Genomic DNA, 12971 nt, shown 5'->3' with positions numbered 1-12971 from the left:
AAAACTAAAATAGAGGAGCATGGCCCATAGCCGCGGAAGCACATGAGACTGCATAGCAAGAGGAGGAGGAGGAGGAGGAGGAGATGGAGATGGAGCAGAAGAATCCTAGGGAGCGAGAGAGGAGGAGGATATGCGCGATCAGATATCTGGAGCTGGAAGCAACATATGAGAGGGGGCGGGAAGGCGGCGGGGGGAGGAAGGGATGTGGAAGGGGTGGGTTCAAACTTGGAAGAACAGGGGTAGAGGGTCCAATTCAAGCGTATAGTCCCAGGGGGTAGGGTATCCAAATAACCCATTACCCCCTGTTTTGAACTACAAGAGGGGGGGTGAAACCGTCCGAGAAGGGTAGTAAGAAAGAGAGTCCCCCTCATGGGGTGGGGTTCAGGTAATTCGTTCTCCTTCAGGCGCGACGCGGCAGACCCTAAGGAGTCCTACAAGGAAGCCGGAAGGATATGGGGTATAGAAGACCAATTCTATAATTGAGATAATAGTAAACTTTGGGTATCCTTGCACATTCTTCGAAGTTACCTGGGAAGGGGAACCAGATGTCCCGCCGTTTGGTAGAGGAAAGGATCGGACGATGTAAGAGTTCTGTCAACTAGTGAAGAATGCGAACACCGTGAGTTCGAATCCCACGACAAGAATCGGAACATGCTGCGGTGCGAAGCTTGAACGAGAGGGAAGGAACAGTATCGTGCAGTCAGTGAGGAGCAAGAGAAAGAAACGAACAGCAGGTGACACGAAGACATCTCGGACAAGATCAGATTCATGAGATTGCATTCAGAGCTTCAGTCGTAAGTCACGACAGCAAAGTATCCTTTGCAAAGAAAACTCTCTTTCCTCAATCATCCTGGCGATGTCTCAAGACGCAAGCTTGAGGATGCAGACATTGCTGTCATGGGCGGACCGAGTGGTGGAAGAGTATCTCTTGTTCAGAGGCTTCATACAAGCTCATAGGTCGTTCCTGCAAGAAACAAAGAACGACAGACTGCACGAATTCCAAGTTGAGAAGATAGTCGAGGAGCTTCTCCGCCTCTTGACGTCGTTCCAGTACCAGGCGATGATGGATCTGTGGTTCTTCCTTCAAGAACGATTCTTCACTCGCATGAGCAGCAAGTTCTGGGCTGTTATGAAACACCTCGAGTGCTCGCTGCAACGTTTCTACCTAGTCAACGCCTGCCAGTCGGATCGGATGGATAAAGTCAAAGAGGTGCTCGAGACTGAAGCCGAAAGTTTTCGTTCGGTCAAGGATTGGGAGATATGGTTTCAACTCCCTTACGTGAAGGATCCGGCTTCGGATGCTGCCTTCCAGGTCTATTTCACCAAGGAATGGGCATCTCAGTTAGTTGTCAGTGTGCATAACTTGTTGGCGACTGTTTTCCATGAGGTGGCAGTCCCAGCAATCCTTCAATGCTACTTGAACTTGACCAAGATAGACAAACTCGAGAAGCAAGTAAAAGATCTGACCAGACAGAACCAGGCGCTTAAGGACGAGCTGGTCAGCAGCCGTTCGAACCCTTCTTCGACTCTGAACCCCTCGGATAGCGTCGAACAAACTCCTCTCCCAACTGCAGCGCGTCTGGAGGAGCAGGAGAAGCTTGACTTGTTGGACCTGTCTACGGCCTTTGCCTCGAGCCTGAAAGAGAGTATGGAGTCACAGGGTCGTCCGGACGAGCAGGACTATAAGACGCTAGCGTCAAACGACCCCGATGCTCAAGGTTCTGATCGAGGTGCCGGTGACAGTATGCGATCGCTGTACGATGTTGTAAATGAGAGGTGAGAAGCAAAGCTAAGGTGTGGTATGTGACAATCTGTCTACAGAGTGTTCCCGGGACACAGCAGCAGCGTCCTTTGTTGTAGATTCTCTGGAGACGGTGGGAACTTTGCATCGTCTTCGCAAGACCTGTCTGTCAGGATACAGGTATCACAGTCGGAGATGATATGAAATCTCCTCTCATATTCCTCAGGTCCTTCCAAATGCAAGAGCAGCACAGGTTTCGTATGTGCCCATGAAAAGTTGCCTGAACCAGCGCAGATGGAGCGATCAGCAACCATTTTCCTGAGCTCCCCGGCGCTGACCTTATCTTGGGAAAAACGTTACGACAGGCTGCTCCTTATGGGCACAGCGAAAGGTTTTCGGACATGCACTGACTGGTCATGAGGTTTGACCAGAGATGTCCAGGTGAACTGAAAGCATGGGATGCTGACACCAAGAACATGGCTTTTGAGACCTCAGCAGACAAACAGAATGCGCAGGTAGATTCGTGTGTGCCACAGCTGTGTCTTTGTCTAAAGACAGAGATGGAATCATCAGATGATCAACCTCAGCCCAAATCCAGACGGTTCTTCCGTAGTTGCAGTTTGCTCCAACAAGCAGGTTCTACACTGATGGTCTACATTTGGATGTTCTTGTGAAGTCATGGCCAGAGCACGTGGTCTCAACTACAAGTCTTTTCTCTGAGAGGCGGCAAGAAGACCCAGGTTCTCTGCTCCCTTGACCTCACTTGTATCATCTGATTCTTGGATGAAAGGTGCTCGATGCCAAGGAAGGGTTCAACTACCGCGGCATCGACCACAACCACAACGGATCACTCCTTGCAGTCTCTGCGAACAATCTCATCCAGCTCAAGGATCTGAGGTCCGCTAGGTACTGGCTGAATCGCAGCGAGCACGTCTGAACCTGATCTGAATTCAGTACCATCATGGAGTGGAAAGCGCATGATGCAGCGATTTCTTGTGTGAAGTTTGGGTACGATGAAACGACCATCATCTCCGCTGGAGCAGATGGATACGTAGGGCCGAACAGCCTCCTCCTGTGTGGATGAGGAGCATGATGCTTGTTCTCAGGTCAAAGAATGGAGCGCACACTCTCCTGGCAAGGAGCTCTTCTCTCAACGGATGATCAGCGGGGATGAAGAAGCAATTATGGACGTCGCTCTGAGCCCGATTGGAAGACATGTGATTGCATGCTCGGGAAATTATGTAGCTGCGCATCTTATCGATCCACTGGTAGCTCCCTCCCTCTCTCCCTCCCTCCCTCTCTCCCCCCCTCCCTCCCTCCCCCCTTGCCTTCGCCTCCTTTCCTCCCCCATCCCTCTGAACGCTCCTACAGGACTCGAGGCTTCAGCAGGTTGGGGAGCAGCAATCTACGATCTCTTGCGTTGATTGGAGTCAGGTAGCAGAACGTTTGCCATCATAACAATGGGACAGAAACTTATGATCGCCTTTAGGACCAAGGCAACGTCACAATTCTGACAGGATCCGTCGAGGGATTGGTCAAGGTGGTCGGGCTCGCAGCCCTCTGATAGTGCATCATGATCGGCACGTACGATCAAGTTCGTGATGTCGCGCTCACTTCGACTCGTCCAGTTAACTTACTACGGTTCAGTAAAGAACCCATAAGCTGTGCTCAGTTGACCGTCGGCGTCAAAGGCTGGCACAGTTGTCTGAGGGCCGGGCCGGGCCCACCGCCGGGATCCGAGCTCAGGCCAACCCGGTGCCAGTGGCGGGCAGACCGCACGGCCCGGCCGGGCCGGGCACAGGGGCCCGGCAGCCCGGTATGGTGACCGGCAGTGAATCCCGAGACCGCCGACACCAGTGCCTGCACGGTGAGCCGACCGATTCCGAGTTCACTGAACGGTTTTGACACGGCAGCTGTTTTGACCGATTCAATAGTGGTTACGCGCGGGGATGTGGTTTTCAGCCTGGCTCTTCGGGCATGCGGCATACCAACCGAGCGATGGTTGGCATAGCAGCCGCTGCTGCTTTGTTAGGTGAGAAGACGGCAAGGAGCCGTGTGAATATTTGGTTGTTGCTATGAGGAAAGCTGGGCATGATGTTGTCATAGTTGTGCCTACCAGGCCATGCTCGGTGAACCTTCTCACTCATGTTGGCAGCCCTCGCTCTCATAGCTTCGGTCTTGTCAACCAAAGAGTTGCTTGCACCTTCAGTAGAGTATCAGAAGAGGGCCTTCACGCAGTCTCTAGACATTGACTACCCGCCTCTTCCTTATGATGGAAGCTTTTCCCTCACCCCTGACGGCTACGATGGTATGTACCGTTTCTGAATAGCCTTCAACGCAAACAATTGACTGAGGTCCATTAGGCAACGACTACAAAGAGAGCTTCAATGGAGGGGACGTGGATGGTTCATCCTGGAGGCAGTATGTTCCGTTGGCAGTTTGGCCTGAAATTGAATGGTTCGACGAGAATGGGTACGACCTCAGTTACATGCAGTTTCGGGTGCGATGCTGATGAAAGAACAATTTGACAGGAACTACATTGGACGGTCCGGTGGCAGTGACATTAGAAAGACAACTGTCACCAAAAGTTTGCCCGTCGTGTCTCTTCAAGGAAGATACGCCAGGCGAAGGTTTATTGGGTAGATGAAGTAGCGATGGTGCGGCCAACAGATCCATTCTTTTCTCCGTGTATTATAAGCGTGTTGAGGCTAGTAAGATGAGCTTGTCAAAGTAGTTCTGAGATATCCTTTCATCGCTAGACTCTCAACATATTGAATCCCTTAATCTGTATGCCCTTGGCCTTAAAGCTGCACGAGAGGCGAAACATCGACAGAAGGCTGGTTGCACTTTCTGTCTACCAAAATCTCTTGTCACAGATGCTTCACTTGCACGACGCGCACACATTGTTGGAAATGCTGCAATATGTACGTCCACAAGTCACGGCCGGTCACCTGTGCCTTGAGCATGCGCCAGAAATTCTTGGGCCAGTTGAAGTGCTCTAAAAGCATCTTCTTGAGTATCTCGCACCCTTGGTCACGATGATCAAAAATTTCCTCAACGCAAACTGTTAGTGCGAGGAACTGATCCAGACTCAATCCTGTCTGGAGATCTTGTTCCTCCTTGGGGCTCAGAAACGGGACTTGGAAAGATGTGATCCAATTCAAAGAAGCAGATTGACATGCAGGCAGCGTCCTTGGCGATCACGTCCTTCCACATGTCCACCTTGAAGAGGTCGCGGAACTCTGTTGGTATCTTTACACCAAGAGTCCAGAAATTTCTTGAGGATAGCAAGACAATGGGAGCTCAGCTCCCTTCTGGTTCGTCTCATACGTCCTGCAATGCATAAAAGTCTTGTACTCGAAACTGTCATATTCGCCTAGTAACCACATCTTGAATTCATCAGGAAATGTCCGAGCTGTCTTGGGTTCCAATCAGTCGAACCCATGCCAAGGCTCTCAGATTCTGATTCTTCTTGCGCATCAGGATTGAAGCCTCCAAACTCCTCCAGCTGATTTGTACACTTTCAGCTTGATCTCTCCGGCCTTCCCTGAGGCTAGCTGTCACATACTATCCTCCCGGTCATTCCTTTCCCTCAAGTCCCCCTTCTTCTTCCTTACCAGGTCGCCGACCGGCATGGCGGTACGTGCCTAGAGCAGTCGGACTCCGTCACTGCGAGCAGACCGCGCCCGGGGGTGAGGCCGGCACTCAGCGGAGGCTCCGCGGACCGCAATGAGGCAGACTCGGAGGGTTTTGATTTGCGTTTGATGGATCCGTTATCTTTTTTTGATGATCGGGTAGATGCGATGTCGGCCAAGGTCGCGATGTTGGCGCTCATGAGTCTGAGCAGCGCGATGCAGGGGAGCGCCATGAGCTTCCTCGTGCACTCCAACGCCTCCTTCAACAACTCAGAGTACGTCGAGACAGCTCTCCACTGCTCCCGCTCTGTCCATGTCACGTTCTCAACCAGCGACCCTCTCGTAGCTCCGCAAGTCTACATGTGCGAGAAGGATCACACGGGCGCATGCAGGTACCGCAGGGGGGTCTGGCTGACCCCTCAGATCCGGTCATGCTGTGAGATGCCGCACTACGATAGACCCAAAGAATGTCTCTCTGCTGGCGCGGACGATGACCCTATGAGCGTGTTCCACTGCGCGCAATTGAGCGTGAAACAGGATGCAGAGGCAGGAACGGCGACTGCGAATCTTTCTCTCTTCACTCCGTCATGGTTTTGGCTGAATAATGGAGCCGAGAATGATATTGAGATATGTCTCGTGGCGTATCATAACGAGGAGTCGTCGGAACCGTACTGCATCTTGTTCAGTGTGCAGCTCTGCAGCACGTGCGTCCAGGTAGGAGACACTCTGTCCTCCCTAGCAAGGTAGGCATGAGCTTGTGTGATACAGGCATTGACTTGCTCCATGAACAGCAAGCATGGCACTCACTGGACGCAATTGTTCAGTGTGAACCCTGAAATCGCGCTGAACCCGGACGTCCTTCATGAGGGGCAGGTAGTCTTCAGCGGACTTGGTTGCAACATGCATACCCTTGACCGTCTAATTCAGCTGATACATCTTGGCAACATATACGAGATCCAAGAAGGAGACTCGCTCACAGATTTGGCTTTACAGGCAACGATGAAGAAGGAAGCAAGATTCAAAATGGTTTGACGTTTCTCTGACAGTTCGGAGTGAGCATTAATCAGATCATGCACTGGAATCCTCACCTGATCAGCCTTCCAGACACACCAGGTAGGAAAATGCAGAGTCTCATGTAGGATCTACAGCTTCTAATCTTGCTCAGATGAATTCAGCACATCATCTAAAGTGTTGCTGGCTGGAGGGTACTTATGTTTGCTGCCTCGGACATGCATCGATTCATGGACATTCAGTCAGGTTGGTCTCGTCTCAGCCCCAAGACCGTATGGGCCTGACTGATGATGGTTGATGACTCAGCCACTGAATGCTCTATCGGATGAATATCCCCCGGGGATGGGAGGGGCCGTGGCTGACATTCCCGTGGTGCTGCTGTGCAGGAGAATTTCAAGTTTTCTGACGCGGTCGGCTGTGCTGCAGGAGACAAGAACGCCTGCATCTTACGACAACATCAACTATGGTCCTGGAGGAGGATACTATACATGATCTGTTGCGTGATATGCCTTGCGCGGTGTACAATACTTGGTCTTCTTTGCACAAGAGGATCTCTGATAGAGAAGCTTTGTTTCGAAACAGATGTAAAAGTCACTTCTACCCCATCTTCCGCTTCAGACTGTCGCCTACTTGTGAAGGTCACAGAACTCATCGAAGCTTGGGTATCTTGGTTTCCAACCCTGCACAAGTCCAGTTAGTCGAAGCTACATCGCGAGCTACGGCACCAGTTCCAGCGCTTTGGAGATGTCATAGCGCTTGCCGATGGGGCCTTCAGTGGTGGTGAAGACAGGCAGCTTCTTGTCCCTATGATGGAGATACTCATGACATCATCACTCGCTTCTCAGTGCTGACCTGTACATGGCTGTCTTCAAGGCTGACTCACATATGTCTTGACGCGTTTGTTCCTGCTTCCCGTCACCCTTCGGCAGGTGACGTGGCACCGGGCTCACCTTGCCGTCGCAGATGACAAACACTTCCCCTTTCACGGATTTTTCAGAGCTGAGAACCGTGAGAGCTGCTGCTGCTGCGTCCTCGTACGACACCAACCCGATCAACCCGTCGGGTCGTCCGTCCACCTTCCCTGCGTTCAGCCAGTAGTTGTGAGCCCCTCGCTCAAGCGTGTAGAGGCCAGCAAGTCGCAGGACGCTTCCTCCTCTCTCGGTCGTGCACTTCTCTGCGTCAATCAGCTTCTGGGTTCTGGCACTTGACGCCACAGGGCTCTGCTCGTTGACCGTTCCTCCCGAGCTCTCTGCGTAAACTCCTCCTGACGATGTGAAAACGAACTTTCCAGCCCCCGACCACATGTTCAGTGCCCGATCTACTTCCGCAGCATAGTTATCATTCCCTCCTGGAGCAGCGCAGAACACAACGTTTGCGAACTTTTCGTCTCCGGCTTGTGAGACCGTCCTCGCCTCTGCTCCCAAGCTCTTGAGCGCCTCGTGCTTGGCGTCAGTCCTGCGGGCTGTCTGAGTTCCTCCTCCTCCTCCTCCTCCTCCTCCTCCTCCTCCCCATCCCCCCCACACCAACAGCAGTCAGCATACCTTGTCTCTGCGACCACACGGGCCTCTGGAAACTTCTCCTTGTGTTGCTGTATCAGCAGGCTCCCCAACGTGCCAGCACCAACGACCAGAAGATCCCGCTGGTGGCTCATGCTGAGGGCGATGCCCGAGCTGCGACAGGCAGAGGCGGTCTTACTATGGCTGAAGGCTGCCCTGAAGCCTCCAGGAAGAAGAAACGCAGACGTCAGGGGGCAGGCGAGGAGGAGGAGGAGGAGAGGCGAGCGCTGTTTGTGCATCCCTAGCCCTCTTTTATGAGTGCCTTGCTGGTGGGCCCGCCTCGGTTGAATGGCCCCCGCCTTCTAAGGGATCCCAAGGATCCCGTATCGCTAAGCTCTTGCAAGCACCGCTTCCTCCTCTCCTCTCCTCTCCCTCTCCTCTCCTCCTCCCTCTCCGCTCCCTCTTCCTCTCCGCTCCCTCTTCCTCTCCTCTCCTCTCCTCCTACCTCTTTTCTTCTCTTCTCTTCTCTCCTCTCCCTCTCCCCTCCCTCTCCCCTCCTCCTCTCCCTCTCCTCTCCTCTCTCGCTGTTCTTCTCTTATATCTCCTCATCCGTCCCTCTGCGCAAGCATCATATCCCTTTGCCATGGATTTCAGCTCCCTGGAGGTTGCCCTCCATGTCGAAATATTTCGCCACCTCCCCCACTGGCCATGGCTGACGCCAGCCAAGGGTGTTCCCTTAGTCTGCAAATCTTGGCACGACATTGTAAATTCTCATAGAAAGCAACTCTGGGAAGAGACGTGTCTGGTTGCTAGGTACACGCCATGCAGCGATGTGAACATGCCGCCATGGTCGAGTTTTTCAGTGGAGTGCACGACACAACTTGATATGAGGAACATTCGAAGCTTGAAGCTCTTGGGAATCTCCTCGATATCGTTTCTCGAAACCATTAATATGTGCTTGCTCTGCCCTAACTTGGTCTCCTTGGATCTTGAGAAGCTGGGCAAGCACATGTATGACAACACCCTGACGGGAGAAAGTCTGCACACCCTTGTCTGCACGTGCAAGCATCTCACGCATCTCAGGTAACAAGATCCGTTGATTGCTATGGTGTAGTTGTTCCTCCCGTGGTCTCGAGCTTCTGCTTCTCAGTCTCCGTCCTCGGCTCTCTGACTATCTGTGCAACAGAGTTGCAGGCGCTAAGGACAACGACTTCGATGACTGGGCTCTTTGCGAGGTTTCTGGGGAGATCGCAAGGAACTTGGAGGTGTTGGAGCTGGTCAAGTGCAGCTCAAGTGAAGAAAGAAGGTCTTCGAGCTTTCGGTCTGTTGACAACATGGTTGTCAAACTTTGCCTGCTGTTTCCTTCTCTCCTCTCTATCAACCTCTCAGATACGGGCAGCCCTTCCAACAGCACCTGCGGATACATGCACCTGATGCCCAACATTCGGACGCTGAGGTTCACTGGGTCCGACTTTCTGTGCGGAGGAAGCATCACCAACGCGGGGCTGGGGCTCATCGCCTCTCACTGTGCCTTGCTGGAGCACTTCGTGCTGACCAAGGCGTCCAAGGTCACTGAGGCGGGAATCTCGATCATGCTGCGCTCCTGCCCCCTCTCAGAGTTGAAGATCTCAGGTTGTGACCATGTAGCTGTCGTAGACGTCAGGAGCAGCCTGCCGCTGCTGGAGCACCTGGAGATCAGCGAGACTTACACGAGCGACGAGGCCATCTGTGGACTTGTTGCTTCCTGCCCCTCGCTCGTCTCTTTCGACGTCTGCGGATGTGCTGCACTGACAGACAGAGGTGAGAGGAGGGATCGAGTCAACGGCTAGTGACTCGATCGCAGTCGTCATGGCGATAGCAACTCACTGCAAGAAGATCAAAACCCTGCGGCTCGCGCACTGCCTCATCACACATGATAGCTTCTACGAACTCTCGCAGTTCCAGCTGGAAGAGGTGATTCTTCCCCTCGTTCGTCCTCTTCTTGACAGCATGCTCAGATCGTCACCGGCCGAGCTCGGTCAGCGTACGGGATCCTGCAAGGAACCAAGGCGTTGAACCGGCCTGGAGGAAGGAGCCTTGAGGTTCTCTTCGACTGGGATGGCCCGCGCAGGCTCGACGTCATAGATACATCTGCTTCTTCCTTGCACACGCTTGTCATGCGCTCTGTGGACTGGACAAGCTCGGTGAGCCTCCTGCCCCTGCCCCTTCTCCTGCCCCTGCCCCTGCTCCTACCCCTGCCCCTGCTCCTGCCCCTGCCCCTGCCCCTGCCCCTGCCCCTGCCCCTGCCCCTGCCCCTGTTCCCCCTTCTCCGCCTCCGCCTCCGCCTCCGCTTCTCCCTCCTGCTCCTCCTCCTATCTTGGCACTGACAGCGGGAAGGACTTGGCGCTGATCTTCGACGCTTGCACCGGGTTGAGATGTTTGGATCTGGGAGGAGCGACGGGTTTGCACTCCTCCTTCAGGGATGCCATGCAGCGACCGGACCGTCTGTCGCTGGTGAGGAGGCGAAGCCCTTGGCCCTCACCGAAACGTGCGGTTCGAAGGAATTCACGATGGTGGTCAGGTGAAGAAGATCGTTCTCCCCTTCTGTGAGGACCTTTCATGGGAAGCGTTGCGAGATATGCTCCTCCTTGTAAGTTTTCCTCTCATGGGTCTCTGCTTGTCACGCCTCGTCAGTCTCCTGGCTTGCGAGAGCTTCACCTTCACCACGCGAAATCAGCCATGTTCAACAAGCTGGGCCTTCTTATCTGCGGTGAGACAGCGAGGAGAGGAGCAGAGCTGGGATGAGACTCTGCCTTCAGTCGGGAAACTTTGCCGTCGCATCTCCATCATCGACGTGTCGCATACAGGCAAGAAAACATAACATGATTATCACAGTGGCATCAATATCTCTTTTCATCACTTCCTCATGTACAGCAAGCAGCTTTCACTGACTGTGTGTGTAGCTGCGCAAGTAAGTACGTCACAGCAAGACTGCTCTGAAGCTTCTCGTCTGGCTCTGCAAGCGGTCCGACATCATTCGTGATATTCGAGATCTTTGATTGCTCTGCTCGCAGAACTTCAGTGAGTGCGAGAAGAGCGGTGGGTTCCAGGAGCTGGAGGTTTGGCCTCTTGTTGATTTCTTTGCAAGGTTTTGACGTTGTTGCAGGTTTTGAAAGTTAGGACAACAGCTGTAAATGAGTTTGAACTGCGACTTGTTGCTAAGATGGCTACACTTGTAAAAAGATAAAGCTTGTATAGAATTCATCTCGCTGCTCGTCGCCACCGCTCTACTCGCTTGTGTTGTGTCAATTTCACATTGCTTTGATTTCATTATCGTAAACATTATCATCATCTTTATCAACATCATCAACATTAATCCTCGTCATCGTCATCGTCATCATCATCATCGGAACAGCTAACTCTGATCCATGTACCACAATATACCTCTCATCTCACTGCGCGACTTCGAGTACCTCAGTCTTCTCCTCCTCCTCCTCCTCAACCGTCCAACCCCGACGGGCTCGATCGCTCAGCATCATAATCTTGAGCTGATCCTCCCAATCTTCAGGGCTGCATCCCTGGACCCAATCAGGTCAGCTCTAGCGCAGAGGAAGAGACGTCGGACCGCTGGCTCCGCAGGTGGTTGAACTTCCTTGACTTGGATGGTTGACTCTTGTCCTGCTACTTGCCTCGAGCACAGCAGGAAGATGCCGAGGAGGAGGAGGAGGAGGAGCTTCACCAACTTGACGAAGTTCGGGTGTGACATGTGGACTGCAACGGACATGGTCAGGTCATGGGCAGCGAGGAAGAATATGGTGTAGAAGCATGCCAGCATGTGAGGGGGAGGGAGAGTGAGCGACTGCGAGGGAGGCAGGGAAGTAGAAAATGGTAGGCGAGAGCAGCAGTGGGATGGGAGAGAAGAAAAGGGGAGGGAGGAGGGCTAGAGAGGGGAAGGGTAGGGAGGGGAAAGGAGCCTCCGTCAGGAAAGAGGAGGAGAGGGTAGGAGAGGGCAAGCCCGGCGGGAGGACTCGAGAGGAGAGGAGAGGAGAAGAAAGGAGAGGAGAGGAGAGGAGAGGAGACGGAGCATGGAGCAATGAGCATGGAAGAATCTCGACTTGAAACTGTAGGGACAGGTCCCGTGCGGGCCTGGTGAGATCAATCTAAACTGAGGCAGACTTGATCAAACTGAGTCTGGCACAAACGGTTCTGAGGTGAGCCCGCCTTGACTCCTCCCCTCGATATTCAGACGAAGAGAAACCTGCCCCTGCCCCTCGTGTTACTCCTTCACAAACAACACTTTAATAACGGCAATCATGGTCTAGGGCTTGAAAGCTAGTAGACAGCACAGAACATCTGTGTTAAAGCTAGTAGACAGCACAGAACATCTGTGTTAAAGCTAGTAGACCGCACACAACGTCGCCACCGCTGCTGCAACCGTAGCACACAGAAACACAGCATTGGATTCAATAGCAGCTGCTGGACTGCTAGTCACCTGAGACCCCGCTTGACGAGCTTGTTTCTGATACTCGAACTGCAGCTGGACAGCTGTTGGGACTCCATGTTGGATGAAGGCTTCGTTGACCTTGATCAAGTCCAGCTGCAGGCCTTTCGTCAGGTCTTGGAATGTTTCCACACGAAACGAAACAGTCAAGGCCTGTTCTTGCCGCCTTCCACTTGTAACTTGGACCAGCGTTGGCGACACTCGAAGAAGAAGAGCCAGAGCATTCACGTAGCGATCTTTCTGAACCTCGAAAGAAGCTCTCGTGGTGTTCAGCCCGAGAGTCAGCAAGACGACCCCCTTCTCTGCCTGGCTACCCTGCACGCAGAACTGTCCATCTTCCTTGAAGCCTTCCTTGCACACCCAGTTGCAGACTCCCACGCTGAGCCAGACGGAGTCTTTGGGTTGGTACGAACATGGTGTGCACGTACCCTGAGTCAACATCCAACCAGGATCGCAGGTTTTTGGGGTTACAGGGTTTGTGGTGGAAGAGGGCACTTGCGCAGATGGAGAAGGTGGGGATGCTGAATTTGATGGAGGGGGTGGTGCTGAATTTGATGGAGGGGGTGGTACTGAATTTGATGGAGGGGGAGGGGAAGGAGGTGTTGTTG

The 12971-nt window shown here is 53.2% G+C and overlaps 6 protein-coding genes across 6 annotated transcripts; 4 read left to right on the top strand and 2 right to left on the bottom strand.

Moving 5' to 3' along the window:
- Positions 1-856: 856 nt before the first annotated feature.
- GUITHDRAFT_132936 (hypothetical protein) lies at positions 857-3305 on the top strand (the record flags this gene model as incomplete). The annotated part of the gene is made up of 12 exons (XM_005840094.1): positions 857-1776; positions 1822-1921; positions 1968-1994; positions 2036-2132; positions 2183-2256; positions 2315-2377; positions 2428-2481; positions 2532-2638; positions 2696-2792; positions 2848-3009; positions 3113-3175; positions 3231-3305. The coding sequence occupies 12 exons, from the start codon at positions 857-859 to the stop codon at positions 3303-3305; spliced, it is 1839 nt and encodes a 612-aa protein (XP_005840151.1).
- Positions 3306-3718: 413 nt separating this feature from the next.
- On the top strand, positions 3719-4253 carry GUITHDRAFT_100879 (hypothetical protein; the record flags this gene model as incomplete). Its single annotated transcript, XM_005840093.1, has 3 exons — positions 3719-3773; positions 3897-4049; positions 4105-4253. 3 exons carry the CDS (start codon positions 3719-3721, stop codon positions 4251-4253), a joined length of 357 nt encoding a protein of 118 aa, XP_005840150.1.
- Positions 4254-5505: 1252 nt separating this feature from the next.
- On the top strand, positions 5506-6879 carry GUITHDRAFT_100878 (hypothetical protein; the record flags this gene model as incomplete). The annotated part of the gene is made up of 7 exons (XM_005840092.1): positions 5506-6119; positions 6168-6249; positions 6370-6402; positions 6444-6489; positions 6542-6633; positions 6694-6759; positions 6814-6879. The coding sequence occupies 7 exons, from the start codon at positions 5506-5508 to the stop codon at positions 6877-6879; spliced, it is 999 nt and encodes a 332-aa protein (XP_005840149.1).
- Positions 6880-7013: 134 nt separating this feature from the next.
- Positions 7014-8038, bottom strand: GUITHDRAFT_64569 (hypothetical protein; the record flags this gene model as incomplete). The annotated part of the gene is made up of 5 exons (XM_005840091.1): positions 7014-7067; positions 7113-7191; positions 7240-7292; positions 7338-7842; positions 7929-8038. 5 exons carry the CDS (start codon positions 8036-8038, stop codon positions 7014-7016), a joined length of 801 nt encoding a protein of 266 aa, XP_005840148.1.
- A 731-nt stretch (positions 8039-8769) lies between these two features.
- On the top strand, positions 8770-11109 carry GUITHDRAFT_100876 (hypothetical protein; the record flags this gene model as incomplete). Its single annotated transcript, XM_005840090.1, has 10 exons — positions 8770-8966; positions 9070-9683; positions 9727-9836; positions 9881-10066; positions 10260-10376; positions 10444-10512; positions 10557-10632; positions 10826-10887; positions 10937-10981; positions 11029-11109. The coding sequence occupies 10 exons, from the start codon at positions 8770-8772 to the stop codon at positions 11107-11109; spliced, it is 1557 nt and encodes a 518-aa protein (XP_005840147.1).
- Positions 11110-12258: 1149 nt separating this feature from the next.
- Positions 12259-12804, bottom strand: GUITHDRAFT_100875 (hypothetical protein; the record flags this gene model as incomplete). Its single annotated transcript, XM_005840089.1, has 1 exon — positions 12259-12804. The coding sequence occupies one exon, from the start codon at positions 12802-12804 to the stop codon at positions 12259-12261; it is 546 nt and encodes a 181-aa protein (XP_005840146.1).
- Positions 12805-12971: the final 167 nt, after the last annotated feature.

This window comes from Guillardia theta (genome assembly GCF_000315625.1).
Source record: "Guillardia theta CCMP2712 unplaced genomic scaffold GUITHscaffold_6, whole genome shotgun sequence".
Taxonomy (NCBI): Eukaryota; class Cryptophyceae; order Pyrenomonadales; family Geminigeraceae; genus Guillardia; species Guillardia theta.
This window is presented reverse-complemented; position numbering and strand designations above follow the sequence as displayed.